Source organism: Herpailurus yagouaroundi, unplaced genomic scaffold (assembly GCF_014898765.1).
Source record: "Herpailurus yagouaroundi ecotype Mexico unplaced genomic scaffold, PumYag 159, whole genome shotgun sequence".
In the NCBI taxonomy this organism is placed as follows: domain Eukaryota; kingdom Metazoa; phylum Chordata; class Mammalia; order Carnivora; family Felidae; genus Herpailurus; species Herpailurus yagouaroundi.
This window is the reverse complement of record NW_024412400.1, coordinates 64,746,739-64,760,869: the sequence shown is the minus strand read 5'-3', so window position 1 is coordinate 64,760,869 and position 14,131 is coordinate 64,746,739. Positions and strand designations below refer to the sequence as shown.

Sequence of the window (14,131 nt, the reverse complement as noted above, 5' to 3'; positions counted from 1 at the left end):
CCACTCTTGCTCACTCTCTCAAAAATAAAGAAACAGTAAAAAAAAAAAGTAAAGAAAAGAAAATTAAATGATCTGTAATCCCACTGCCCAGAGCTAGCAATTTTAACATCTGCTGTATATCATTCCACTTTGTTCTGTACATAATATATTACTATTGTGTATTTCTTTTTTTTTTTTTAATTTTTTTTTTCAACGTTTATTTATTTTTGGGACAGAGAGAGACAGAGCATGAACGGGGGAGGGGCAGAGGGAGAGGGAGACACAGAATCGGAAACAGGCTCCAGGCTCCGAGCCATCAGCCCAGAGCCCGACGCGGGGCTCGAACTCCCGGACCGTGAGATCGTGACCTGGCTGAAGTCGGACGCTTAACCGACTGCGCCACCCAGGCGCCCCTGTGTATTTCTTTTTTAAAACATAATTGGAATCTTACAGTCCTATGAAGTTCTTTATTATTTAAATAATGTTACACACACTTTTCTGTGTCATTAAGTATTCCTCTATAACATTTAACGATGCATTGTGTTACATCATATGACTATGCTGTAATTCTTCTACGTAATGAGACCTCGTTGATAGGCAGGTTTTTCACAGATATGAAAAAGTGGTATAGGGATGCCCGGCTGGCTCAGTTGTGGAGTCGGCGACCCTTGATCTCAGGACTGCGAGCTCAAGCCTCACATTGGGTGTAGAGATCACTTAAAAGTAAAATCTTTAAAGTAAATAAATGAGGTGGGTATTTTCGTAGACAAAATCGGATTTACTTTCTTAATTGTTTCCTTAACTAGATCCTTACTGTGGAATTTCAAATCAAAGGAAGTGTGCTGCTTCCTTTGTCCTCTAACTTCTTGCTGTCATCATGAGTAATGCTTTAGAGGGCTCATTGCTCCTGTCTCTACCATCACTGGGTTCTATTATTTTATTTAATCTTTGCCAGTTTGTTGGATTTCAAATGGAATTTCATTATTTTAGTTTGCATTTTTTGAGGGTTTTTTAAAAAAATGTTCATTAGCCATATTGTTCTTGTAATTGTTCCACTGGAAATTACCTAGCCTATTTGTGTCCTTTGCCCATTTTGTTGGAATGTTTCCCTTTCTTTGAATGATTTGTAAGTAATGTAAGTATATAAGAGGCTAATTCTTTTGTCACATTGGTTGCAAATCTGATCTGTCAGTTGCCTTCAAATCATATTGAGAGTATTTGTGGGAAACTTCAATTCTTACTAATTAAATCTAACAGGTTTTTCCCCCTCCTTTTCTTGCATGCTTCGTATGGTTGCCCCAACCCAAGATCAAATACTATATGTTCTTCTAGTTCTTCTTTGATATTGCTTTTTACATTTAACCTCTGTAGCTTATTTTCATGTAAGAAATGAGGTAGTGACTCTTAACTTTTCCTCCCAACCTACCAGTTGATCCAGAACTAAATGATCTGCAGTATTCTCTGCCTCTCTGACATGCAGTGCCTCCTTATGACACATCACAAGGCTATAAATCCTCACTTTACCTGTAGTCTCTCCACTACATGATAATGTAGTTTGCTTACTTGTCCCAGCGTGACACCGCTTTAATAGTAGCTGGGCACTTGAATACTGCTTCTTGCCACCCCACTTCCCAAATCAATATTCTTTGGCAGAATAATCTTGGCTGCTCTTAAACATTCACTCTTCAGCATGAACTTGAGAATACTTATTCACATTCTCTTCAAGTTTTTTGTTGTTGTTGAGGACACAATAGATTTATAGATTAATATAAAAAGAATGGACATATTCATAGTGTTGAGTCATCCTGTTGAAGAACAATGCATAAGCTTCAGTTTTTTCAAATTCTTTTCGGATTTTTCTTTAATAAAGTTCTAAGGTTTTCATTATTGGGGTCATTGCTCTTCAGTAATCATTAGAGTTTTATTTTAACTTTTTAGTGCTGATCCTATGCATTTCGTGTTAAGTATATTCTTAGGTGCTTTTATTTTTCTGACAATTTTCAAAGCGTCTTAGAGAAGCAGTTGTCCTTGAACAATCATTTTCACGTTGTCCCAGTGGCAAACACAGATAATATAGTATAAAGCACCACAAAAAACCTTGATTGATTTTATTAGGAAATGTTCTGAAAGATAATATTGGGGCCTAGAGCACAGCCATTTTCTCACACACACACACACACAAAATTGCAGCTTCCATCCATTTTCCATCTGGGTTATTTTTGAATAGAAATAGAGAGACACATTTCAATGTGAAATCAGTTCTAAATAGAGCCAAACATCAGGGTACTGCACTTAATGTCACAGCCATGTGCTGAACAGTTCATTAAGTCCTAGAAAATTATCCAACTTTACAGATGTAACCATCACTCAACAGGAACCATTATCCACACAAGTAGAGCTCAGAATCATTTAAAGTGATAGACGTGAGGAATGGAAAGAACAGGAACTATTTTCTGCAGTTCTCTTCCTGTCCCACTGATGCATAAACAAACATTAAATAATTCCCATGATACACACCAGCATTAAATCAGACTAGATTTCTGTCAAACCTTAGTCCTCAAAAGAATATCCAGAAGACTTCATAGTGTTTTTACTGTGCATTGTAATATGAATCTCTTATAATTAAAAGACTGACAGGACAAATAATTTATTACTAAAAACAATCTGTTATAGGAGCCTGGGTGGCTCAGTTGGTTGTGATTTCAGCTCAGGTCATGATCTCAGGGTTGTGAGATCAAGCCCCGTGTCAGGCTCTGTGCTGAGTATGGAGCCTACTTGAGATTCTCTCTCTCTCTCTCTCTCTCTCTCTCTCTCTCCCTCTCCCTCTCCCTCTCCCTCTCCCTCTCCCTCTCCCTTTCTTTCTCTCTCTCTCTCTCTCTGCCCTTCTCCCACTTGTATGCATCTGCACGTGCACTCTCTCTCAAAATAAAATAAAACAAAAAAATCATTAAAAATGATCTATTGTAGACTTACTTAAATACGTATTCTACAAACAAGCTCTTAACTGATACCTTGGTAGACACATTGTGTCACCTCTTGTTTTCATTTAAAAGCAAAGTCACAGAGATATTCTTTTGGCCAAGTTTTCAGCTGGTTGTATCTGATCCCCATCAAAGGTTATTGTTATAAGTGATACATTGTCATAACTTGCACTGTCTTTCAAATGTGGTGCAGTCGCATTTTGCCTTGGGTCTTAGGAACAGCGGGCATCTGTGTGCAAACATCACCCCTTAGATCCTTTTTTTCAAGAGTTATTCCTATGTAGTTTGAAGGAGACATAATTTGAAGTAGACATAAAATTTTGAGGTTGTAAAACCCTAAAAATCCTAGTGAGCCCATAGTGCCAAATCCATTTATTTTACAGAATTTTTATACAGTGGGAAAAGTGCAGACTGAAACTAAAAAGAGATGTCCTTTTATCCCTGTAAACCTGGCTGAGCTTTTTCAGAAGCTAATAAAGTTGGAGATGACTGGGGAACATATGCACAGTTACAGTGTATGTGCCAGAACAGCCTTTCTGGAAGTAAATTTTAATTCTAAAATTTCTCCTGGTGAAGTAATGATACAAATTCACAAAGGATTCTACATGATGAATAAATTGTGTTCATTGTAAAGGTGCTCCCAATAATGAAAAGTTGGAAACCATCCAAAAGGTCATAATAAAATAATCGGTTAAAGAAATTTCACATTATGGGATTTTGCAACCATTAAAAATGATGATATAGGGGTGCCTGGGTGGCTCAGTTGGTTAAGCATCTGACTGTTGGCTTCAGCTCAGGTCATGATCTCCTGGTTCGTGAGCTCGAGCCCTGCATCAGGCTCTGTGCTGACAGCATGGAGCCTGCTTGGAATTCTGTTTCATTGGCTCCTGCCCCTCCCCGGCTTGCTCTCTGTCTCTCTCTCAAAATTAAAAAAAAATAAAATTAAATTTAAAAAAATGACGATGTAAATCTACACATATTTAAATACAGAGAGGGTGACAATAGAATGACCTCCACAGTGTTGAATCCAACAGTCAATTCTCCTCTGAAGTTGACACAGTTCTCATGGTTCGGGGACATGACATCGTGGCTTTTCTCCAGGCTCCCTGGATGCTCCTCCTCTTCCCCACCGTTGAGGCATACCAGGTCCTATACTCACTCCTTTGGTAAACTCAGTTAAGGTCCCACGGCTTTATGAACATAAATATGAGGACAATTCTCAAATTTCTATCTCTAGCCAGACCCTCTCTCCCAAACTCCAGATTCGTTTCTCCAGCTGCCTACTTTGCATTACCACATGAATGTTTAATGGGAGTCGCAACAGGTTCAAAATCCAATTCCTGGTCTTCTCCCACTAGCTGGCCCTACCAACAGAAGTCCCCATGTCGGCCAATGGCAACTACATTCATCTGTTACTCCAGCCAAAACCCTTTTTTTTTAAAAAAAAAAATTAATGTTTGTTTATTTTTGAGAGAGAGAGAGACACAGAGAGATGAGCGGGGGAGGGGCAGAGAGAGGGAGACACAGACTCCAAAGCAGGCTCCAGGCTGTGAGCTGTCAGCACAGAGCCTGACATGGGGCTCGAACTCACAACCTGCAAGATCGTGACCTGAGCTGAAGTCGGACGCTTTACCGACTCAGCCATCCAGGCTCCCCCAAGCCAAATCCTTTTAGCCATCCCTGATGCTTCACTTGTTCCCGCATCATACGTCTACTTTATCAGTAAAACCTAGTGGCTCTGCCTGCCTCTCCACCGCCCAGGCCACCATCATCTGTCACCAAGATTACTGCAGGAAGTCCTAAGTGTCCTCCCTGCTGCAACCCTTGCCCTGCTCTCAATACAGCAGCCGTGTTTTCATATGTCAATCAGGTCCTGCCACTCCTCTGCTCCAGTGTTTGCAATCTGTCCCAGTTTCACTCAGTGTAAAATACAAAGTCCTTCTAAGACCTACTTCCTTACTTCTGTTTTCAATGTAACACTAGCCTTTTTGATCTTCTTCGAACCTATCAGGCATGTGAGAAAAGGCTTTAGACTCCGTTTGAAATCTCGCTCTGTTAGTAGTATGTCTCCAAACTTTAGCTTCCCGTCTGCAAAATGGGAACCCTGTGCCATCTGCCTCCCAAGATTGAGGTGTACGTGTTTTTTGTTTGTTCGTTTGTTCTTGTTTTTTTACTCCAGGGCCTTCTATAAACGCAGGGGCTTTTATCATTTTCAAATACAACCTCTAAAACTTAGCTTGCTTTGCTTGAGAATTTCTTGTTATTTCTAGACCACCGCTTATATAGGATCAACTCAGACAACATCTAGTATGTGGTTTCTTTTTTGCCAGGCACTCTGGGGATATGAGAGTAGCCAAGTCATGCTCTCTTAAAGAATTCACATGCTAGAAGTGGTACAGAGAGCTGCTAAAAACAAAAAGTGTATAAAGGACTGCAGGTGTTCTGATAAAACAAAGCATAGGTAAAGTGCAGTGGGGGAGCAGAAGAAGAAGATTCACATTTCTGGGGAAGGGTGGGGGAACACCCCTTGACTACTCCCATCTCATGCTTTTAAAGCACACTCAGTATTTTCATTCATTCTTTTTAAGGATGACTATTTATTCATTGTTGCTCTTCCCCATTAAATTTAACTTTACCCAAAAAGGCTCCACGTCTTTTGTATTCATTTCTGTACCCTAGAGTTTGGCATTGTTCTTGGCCCAAGAGAAGGGAGGAAGGGAGGAAGGGGAGAAGGGAGGGAAAAGGGGAGGGAGGGAGGAGAAAGGGATACATCATTGTGGTTAAGAGCACAGGTTTTGGAGTCAGATGGTCTGGAGTCCCAGATCTGCAGCTTACCAGCTGTATGACCTTGAACAAATTACTTATCCTCTCTGTGCCTTAGTTCCCTTATTTGTAAAATGAAGATAATAATAGTGGCTTCCTTATGAGATTATTGAGGATTTACTGAGACAGTTCTTGGAAAGGGTTTAGCACATTTGCTGGCCCATGTCTTGAATGCTAACCCTATTCTCCAAGGTTCTCACCCCCTTAGGCCAAATTCCAAGGATTCTCTTGGAACTAAATTAAGGTCTTTCTGTCTATCCAATAGTTAAGACTTTCAAGCATCAAACAACTTAGGTTTCGTTTTGTTGTTTTGCAGCTAAGGTTTTACACACACACACACACACACACACACACACACACACACACACAGTTTTAATGGCTTCTTTGATTTTCTTAAAAAAAAAAAATGGACTTCTCTGGTTGAGTGCCTGAATTGCCTTACTATTTGAAACAATTCCTGCTGCAAACTTCTTTATGTCAGTTACTCATTTCACAGGGTGCTTGTATTTCAGGGTTGTCCTTGGCTATCTTTCTGACCCAAGCGAAAACATTCAGGATCCAGTGAGTGACAAATTCTTCAAGGAGGTATGGGTTGCAACGGCAGCTCGAAATGCTACAATTTATGATAAGGTGAGGTTTGCATGTCACCGCCACCTTTTTTAATTGAATCACGTCACAAAAGCACGTCATTATTTCTGCATATTATTGGGACAGAGTATTCTTAATGAGTGTAAAAAACTGGTACATTTCCAAGTTGTAATAAAATACCTCTTTGTAGACATTGAAAAACAAAGCCAAAAAGTATCATGGATTATGGTTTCAAAGAGACATTAGTGACATTCTGATCTCTGATCTGACGCTGGGATCCCATCATGAGCATCCTTAGCAGGTGGTTATCCAGCCTTTGGACATGTCTAGCGACAAAGAGAAAAGAAGCAGATGGGATCCTAAAATGAGTCAGACTGGGGTACAACTCAGCTCGCCCACTTGCTGGTGATACAATTTTGTGTGTAGTGATTTGACTTTCTGAGCCCTCCTTTCTTCTATAAACTGAGAGGGATAGGGCGGTTATGAAAATAAAGAATAGTCTTTTAAATGCAGTTAGCACATAGTGCATAGTAAATGGCATCCATCCTTATGATGAAACTTATTAATAATGAAACACTTCCTCTGTTGGACAGCTCTCATTTTGGAAGGGCGTTTTAAAACCAGCTCCATATGTTAGGGAAGCCAAATGTATCTTTTGGTAAGTTTTGTCCGTGGTTATGATAAAAAAAATGTAGAAGAGTCAAGAGGTGTCCAACAGTGGAACAGGTTACTTCATGAAGTAGCCAGTTTTCTGTCACAGAAAATATTCAAGCTGAGATCCACTGACCATCTTTCAGAAATTGCATAAGAATGTGTTTTTCTTCTTCATGACTGCCAGAGTCCCTTCCAGGATGGAGAATTCATCATTCCTAATGAAACATGACAATCTACATAGCCTTATTTCATACTGAGGACTCAAGGCCATGATCAAATAGGTCATGTGCATGGAATATTTTAAAATGTAATTTTAGGGGTGCCTGGGTGGCTCAGTCGGTTAAGCGTCCGACTTTGGCTCAGGTCATGATCTCACAGTTTGTGAGTTCGAGCCCCGCATCAGGCTCTGTGCTGACAGCTCCAAGCCTGGAGCCTGCTTCGGATTCCGTGTCTCCCTCTCTCTCTCTGGCCCTTCCTCTCTCGAGCTCGCTCGCGCTCTCTCTCAAAAATAAACATTAAAAAATTTTTTTTAATGTAATTTTAAAAATGCAGTGCACAGCCTTGTTTGGATCCTTGGGGGGAGGGTGGGATAGCAGCTATAGAAAGCATTTAGGGAATAATAATAGGGAAAATCTGAATACGGACTATATCTTAAATGACTTGGAATTGATTTTCTGAGGCGTGAGAATGGCATTGTGGTTATATTAGGTGCATCCTTATCCTTAATACATGCTGAAGTGTTCAGGAGGGAAGTATGCTGATATATGAAGCTCATTTTCAATTCGCAACATAAGTGTGCAATTGATAACTTTCATACAGGTACAGATATGAACATTTTTGAAAATAAAAAGCTAAGAGAAAATATAATATGCAATTTTCCTCTTAGAGCAGAACCTCCAGTGAAATTGGGGGGATTATTATCCATATTATCCAAAAACTTAACCTTAGTGTGGAATAACATCAGTGGAATTCCTGTACCACTAGCTTGACTTTATCCTGAAGTCAATGACTTGTGTAGATCATATAGAAGGATCTATCTATGACTTTTTTTTGGATGGAAACAAATCTAGTAGTTTCTTTGGAGCAAATAAGAGAAGCAATTCTTCAGTGAGGTCTGTGCTGTAGCATAAAACTAATACGTGTTTCATAAAGCAAAGATTTTGTCTGTTGGAATTAGTATTTTTCCATAAGGGGATATCTTTCCTTTTAGACTTATGACCTAGTTTCTCCCCATTTGTGTTTTAATCAGGTGTTCCGGTGCCTTCCCAATGATGAAGTACACAATTTAATTCAATTGAGAGACTTTATTAGCAAGCCCATATTAGCAAAGGAGGATCCCATTAGAGCCGAGGAAGAACTGAAAAAGATCCGTGGGTTCTTGGTGCAATTCCCCTTTTATTTCTTGTCTGAAGAAAGCCTACTGCCTTCCGTTGGAACCAAAGAAGCCATAGTGCCCACAGAGGTTTGGACTTAAGGGTTCTATTCATTTGCAGCTCAAGGACTCCCACCTTGAAAGGTACACTGCACACACAGTGACTTTCTGGAGACCCTCACAGCCAAAGCCAGCCTTGATGCACTATTGTATCCAACCCACAGGCCCTTTGGATTGGCTGGGCAGGGCTGTGGTCCTACTGATAGAAGGATGCTGACCATCAGGTGGGCTTTATAATTCCTCATGCTTATCCTTGTAAAAAGGGACTGCATTCTTAATGGTAGCATATGCTCAACAACTTAAACACATACTCAAATTCCATGATGTACATCAAAATGCATTTCCTTTACTAACAAGAATTTACCTGTACCTGTGATCCAGGTGGCCAAAAATTGTCTAAACCTTTTTGTTCTCCTCTGACCTTCATTTATGCAGCTGGTGACTGCTGGACCTGCCCTCATTCCATAGTGCATACAGACACCGTTTGAGACATCGTTTAATAATAGAAGATGTTGTGAGGCTGCTTCCAGGTTCTTCAAGGTTACTTGAGATACCCCTGCCCATCTGATCCTGAAGTCATAGTGTTTACTCACCCAAGATGTGGGCCTTATTCCTTTTCAGTGACTGAAGGCACAGGGCAGATGCTATGTACATAGCAGCCCATGTTAGGCACTTCTGATAACATTGACACTATAGATCTTAACACCACAGAGGAATAGGAAGGAATTAAATTTGGTTATTGAGGCAGAGATTTCACTTTGCCTCCAAAGGCAGTGACAAGATATGTTCTTTTGATAGGGCCCACCTGATCAAATTTGAAAACATATGTAGGATATTTCATTACACAGCAACTGATAAAACTCAGAGCATGCAGCCTTCAGAAACCTCCAAGGTGTCAGCAGGGATCTGATTGAGACAAGAAGAGGAGATTTCTTATAGTCCTGGAAAATGTCCTATCATCCTTAGCTGCTGGACTGATTGAAATTTGAGTTTCTGCATTTGAAAATCAGACCAGTGAATGCATTTTGTCTTTCAAGAGAATCAGAGGCTTCGTAACTCCTACCACATTAATAAGTTAGGAGCCTAACCTTAGTTGACATTCAGCTCTCTAGCTATGTTATCTTCTTTAAGAAAAATTAATTGATTGCAAAAGATGTGCTACTTAACTTGCATTATTCAATATACATTAACATTCCACCAGGCTTCTAAAGAGGTTAGGATCTTTATTAATTCACATCGTCCTGGTCTATGAATTGTTCTGGAAACCCGTTTTTCCTTTTTGAATTCTAGCATACCCTTTGGTACACCATAGCTCTAATTTTACAAAGCAGAACTATTCTTCTAGCCTAAAGAGCTGAGGTAGGTTCCCAAAAGGCCTGTGCTCATAAAACATGGTGTGGGGGCATTGATCACACACGTATGGATTACCTGGGCAGAACCTCATTTGAGCCATTCTTCAAAGAGGCAAGGACCCAATCCATTTTCGTGGAGCTAATAGGCCAATGGAAAAGGTTAAACAGGAGCACAAAGTCAATAATCTGGGTGGGTAGGAGAGAGTGTCACACTCACAAAAGGATTTCACAGCCAGAGAACATTTCAGACCAATGAGGTAGAACTGTGCTTTATGAATAAATAGTTTCTCAGATAGCTGAAGATGGTGAAAAATGACTTCATTCTATCGCAGCTGTACATAAGACATTTGCTATTTATGAAGTTTAGATTGGCATTGAAAGTGCTGAGTGTATATGGAATACCTAAGGATGTCTTATAGTTTACTTTTAAATATTTTGTAAACTGTAGAACAGTCAACATGCTGGCTTTTGATTTTGTGCAAGATGCTCCTTTAACACCATGAAAAATAAAAGCCTAAAAGCACCCCTTCTCTTTTAAAAAAAAATCACATAAGCCAACCTCTCCCCATTTTATAGATGAGGAAACTGAGGCCCAGATTGTTTGAAGGACTCACTTGAGTTTCACTCAACTGAGAGATGGTGGAGGCAGGACTAATGAAATTGCTGTGGTTCATTACTGGCCTCTCCCTTGACTTCAACATTGTCCAAATGCAAGGAGATGCAGTAAACAGATTTCAGGCAGGAGATGTCGTGTGATGTACTCATGTGCTCATCTGTCTCCCCCTGCTTGAATGTAAGCTCCACGGGGCAGGGACTTTGCTGTGTTTTGTTCCTAGTGTATCTGCAGAGCTGAAACAGTACCTGGCGCATAGGAGGGGCTTAGTAACTCTTTGTTAGGTGAATCAACGAAGTCGAGGGGACAGCTAATGAAATGACAGATTTATGGAGTCTCAGACAAGAAATCTTACTGTTGGTTTCAGTGGCAAGTTTTCTTTCCCCTGCATCTCCTCAAAGGCAAGATGTTTATCTGCAAAGATGGGAGGCTACCGGCTTTACTTGGCGGATCTTATGGAACATTCCACGCAATAGTTGCCTATTTGCAATAGCAGCTTACATAGCGCAGCATTCTGCAGAAGTCACATGGGACGTGGACACGAGGTGTACTGCACGGCCTAATTACCCATCGTCCCGACACCGCTACTACCTAATAGAAGTTCAAATACTTTAACATTGCAATACCTGATATCAACTTTAAAATGCAAAGGATTCAAAGCCTTGCAAAGGCTCAACATTTTATGAATCTGCTCAACATTTTAAATTGACTGTAATCCTCTGAAGCACCTATAAATGCTGTACCCAATACTCTGATCATCTCTGTAATAATTTTGTTTTCAAGAAGGAAAAAAATCCTCTGATCATACGAAACGAATGGTAGAAAGTAGGGTAGCTAGCAAAGCTATTCAGGTTACCCAAGCTTAGTTGTTGGAGGATACTCAACATAGCAGGTCTGATGCAGGCATTTGCTCTGTATTCAGTGTCCACTCGGTGATTTACCCTTCCTTGGAATGTTCTTAACTCTCAGCTCTGATGCATCATGCAGAGGCTTGGAGAGGTGGCCATTAGATAATCGAGGGGCACGTTGTAATACAAAATAATGGTTTTATTTTACTAACACTTTTGGAAAAAAATTTCATCTGTAGGTAGTCAAAAACATGAAGAGTTAATCTCTTATGTAAAAACTTGAACAATTGTAATATATCATGAATGAACAGTCTCCCAGAGGAAAACGGCAAGCTGAGAAGCCTTTCTGCAGATTAAGACCATCTGCGAATAAATTTGTGTAGACTTGAAGAACCTACACTTCTTTCTGCGTCTCCTGACTCCTTCTTCCTTCAGCCTCTGGCCCTATGCAGAGCACCTCCTTATTATGTAAAACGTTTTAGAGGACAAGGAAAGAGTTTCCGGAAAAAAAAAAAAAAAAAAAAATTAGCCCTCCACGACGAATCTTTAATTTCTCCTTTTAAGTGACTGACAAAATAATATTTTTTTTTTTTAACAGAGGTAATCGTTCTTTTTAACATCCCCAATCTGATGTGGCACTTGAGCCTTTTCTGATGTCTGTCACCCTCTATAGCAGGGTAAAGAGGATCCTTCACATCTTTTCATCCCTCTCTACTCTCTCTTGTATACAACGAGCAAATGCTAAAGGACTTTAAGTGTGCTTAGGAATATATTTTTTATTTCCTTGCAAGATCCTCTGAGACCAATTACTACTGGCAGCTTGGAAATTTAAAATGGATGAGCGTTGAGAAATTCTTGAATCTAGAAATTCACTGGAAAAGGAATTCATCAACATCTCTCAAAAAGTTGCAGGTGGGGGCGCCTGGGTGGCGCAGTCGGTTAAGCGTCCGACTTCAGCCAGGTCACGATCTCGCGGTCTGTGAGTTCGAGGCCCGCGTCGGGCTCTGGGCTGATGGCTCAGAGCCTGGAGCCTGTTTTCGGTTCTGTGTCTCCCTCTCTCTCTGCCCCTCCCCCGTTCATGCTCTGTCTCTCTCTGTCCCAAAAATAAATAAAAAAAGTTGAAAAAAAAATTAAAAAAAAAAGTTTCAGGTGAAAAGTCAGGGAATTTACATTATTTTTAGGGGGGTGGGCAGGTACCATAAAATGATTCCTAATGGCATTCAATTCACACGTGAGATAGTACAGACTCTGACTTGAGATTGGAAGCATTCATGAAAGGAGCCAAACATTTTATCGCTTAATTTCTTACAGGTTATTTTTTTCCCTAATACCATTCTTAATTTTTAACTTAAAAAAAGTAATCAAACACAAGATAAATGAAAATTTGTCATGCTGATCATTTGGAAGGTGTAAAGTCAGAGACTAGGATAGCAATTCAACCAAAATCCAGGCTTAGTTACTCTTTCCTATCCCCAAGCAACTATAATTGCTCGCTTTATTCTAGATAAATGTACATAAGTGAATGTCACCCTAATTCTGCTCCCCACTAGGGAATAGAACATCATGCCCTCCTAATGCATATCTACTTGGATCCTTCACACAAAATAGTCTGGGCCAAAGGTACAGATCTTCTCCTAAACTGTTCTAAAACCTCATAACGAAGTATTGCAGTTGGAGCACATGTTACTGACACAGAAAACATACTTGGCAATGGACATCCATTCAGAACATTTAGATATTCTGGACAGAACTCAGGCTCCGAGCCTCACCTCTACTGCAGCACTTGGCAAACCAAGCAGGGCCTCCTGTTTTTGTAAGTAAAGCTCTATTTGAACACAGCCATGTCCATGCATTTACATGCATTCATGACCAAATGATCCACCATCTTAAAATATTCACCATCTTTAAGAAGAGCCTGCTGATCCTTCCTCCAGAGAGAGCAGAGAATGTCCAGACAGAGTACCTCAACCAAGCAGATTTGGATGAGTTTTAACCTCTTCCATAAGAAGGTTTTCAAGTCTCCCTATCCCAGAGCCCAACATATGACAATGGATTTATTCTAAGAACAAGGTCGAGTCCTTCCAGGAATAAAATCACATGGTTTTTGGTTCTGGAAAGAGATGTTGTCAGCTAAAGCAGGCCTCTCCCAGCTGAGGACTTATAGTCATACATGGGTGACAATGTTTGTAACTCAAGTGTTAAAAAAAAAAAAAAAAAGACGATGGATAGGCTGAAGGATTTGTATTGAATGAGAACCATGAACTCAGGAGACTCAATTTCCCCTGAATTTTCCATCTGTGAAGCATTGGAAATGATATGTGTATCCATTCCCTGCCTCACAATCAATGCTCTCTACACCTGGTCCCTTAACTGCTTTTTTAAAAATGTAAATACTCATTAATTAAATAATTAAAAGTGTGAAATCAGCAGTGTCCCTTAATTTGCAAACCAGATTCCTCATTCTGCACAGAGGTTTTTGTCTCAAGTTTGACCTTGAGACAGAAATGTGTGTCTGTGGAGTTCTACCCCACACAATAGTCATGGGTCCCCATGAAGGTGAGCCTCAGAGTCTCAGCATCCTCTGCAACTCTGTCACCTATGAGGTATGATGATGTCACCTATGAGGTATGATGATGTAGTGATGTGGCGAATTTCTTTTAAAAGACCAAGACAGGGGTGCCTGTGTGGCTCAGGTCACGATCTCACGGTTTATAGGTTCAAGCCCTACATCAGGTTCTGGGCTAGTAGCTCGGAGCCTGGAGCTTGCTTTGCATTCTGTGTCTCCCTCCCTCTCTCTCTGCCCACCTCCCTGCTTGCTCTCTCTCTTAAAAATAAACATTAAAAAACATTTTTTAATTAAA

At 40.3% G+C, this 14,131-nt stretch overlaps 1 protein-coding gene across 7 annotated transcripts in view; it reads left to right on the top strand.

Moving 5' to 3' along the window:
- PLD1 (phospholipase D1) overlaps positions 1-13,696 on the top strand; it is a 211,065-nt gene extending 197,369 nt beyond the window's left edge. For 6 of the 7 annotated variants that reach the window (XM_040480751.1, XM_040480752.1, XM_040480747.1 and 3 more), the window contains 3 exons: positions 6,296-6,413; positions 8,275-12,182; positions 12,420-13,696. In XM_040480751.1, coding sequence (XP_040336685.1) covers positions 6,296-6,413; positions 8,275-8,499 — 343 coding nt within the window. In that variant the 3' untranslated portion in view covers positions 8,500-12,182; positions 12,420-13,696. Of the gene's footprint in view, positions 1-6,295; positions 6,414-8,274; positions 12,183-12,419 lie in introns of those variants that run through there. The other variant, XM_040480753.1, reaches the window with a different exon arrangement.
- Positions 13,697-14,131: the final 435 nt, after the last annotated feature.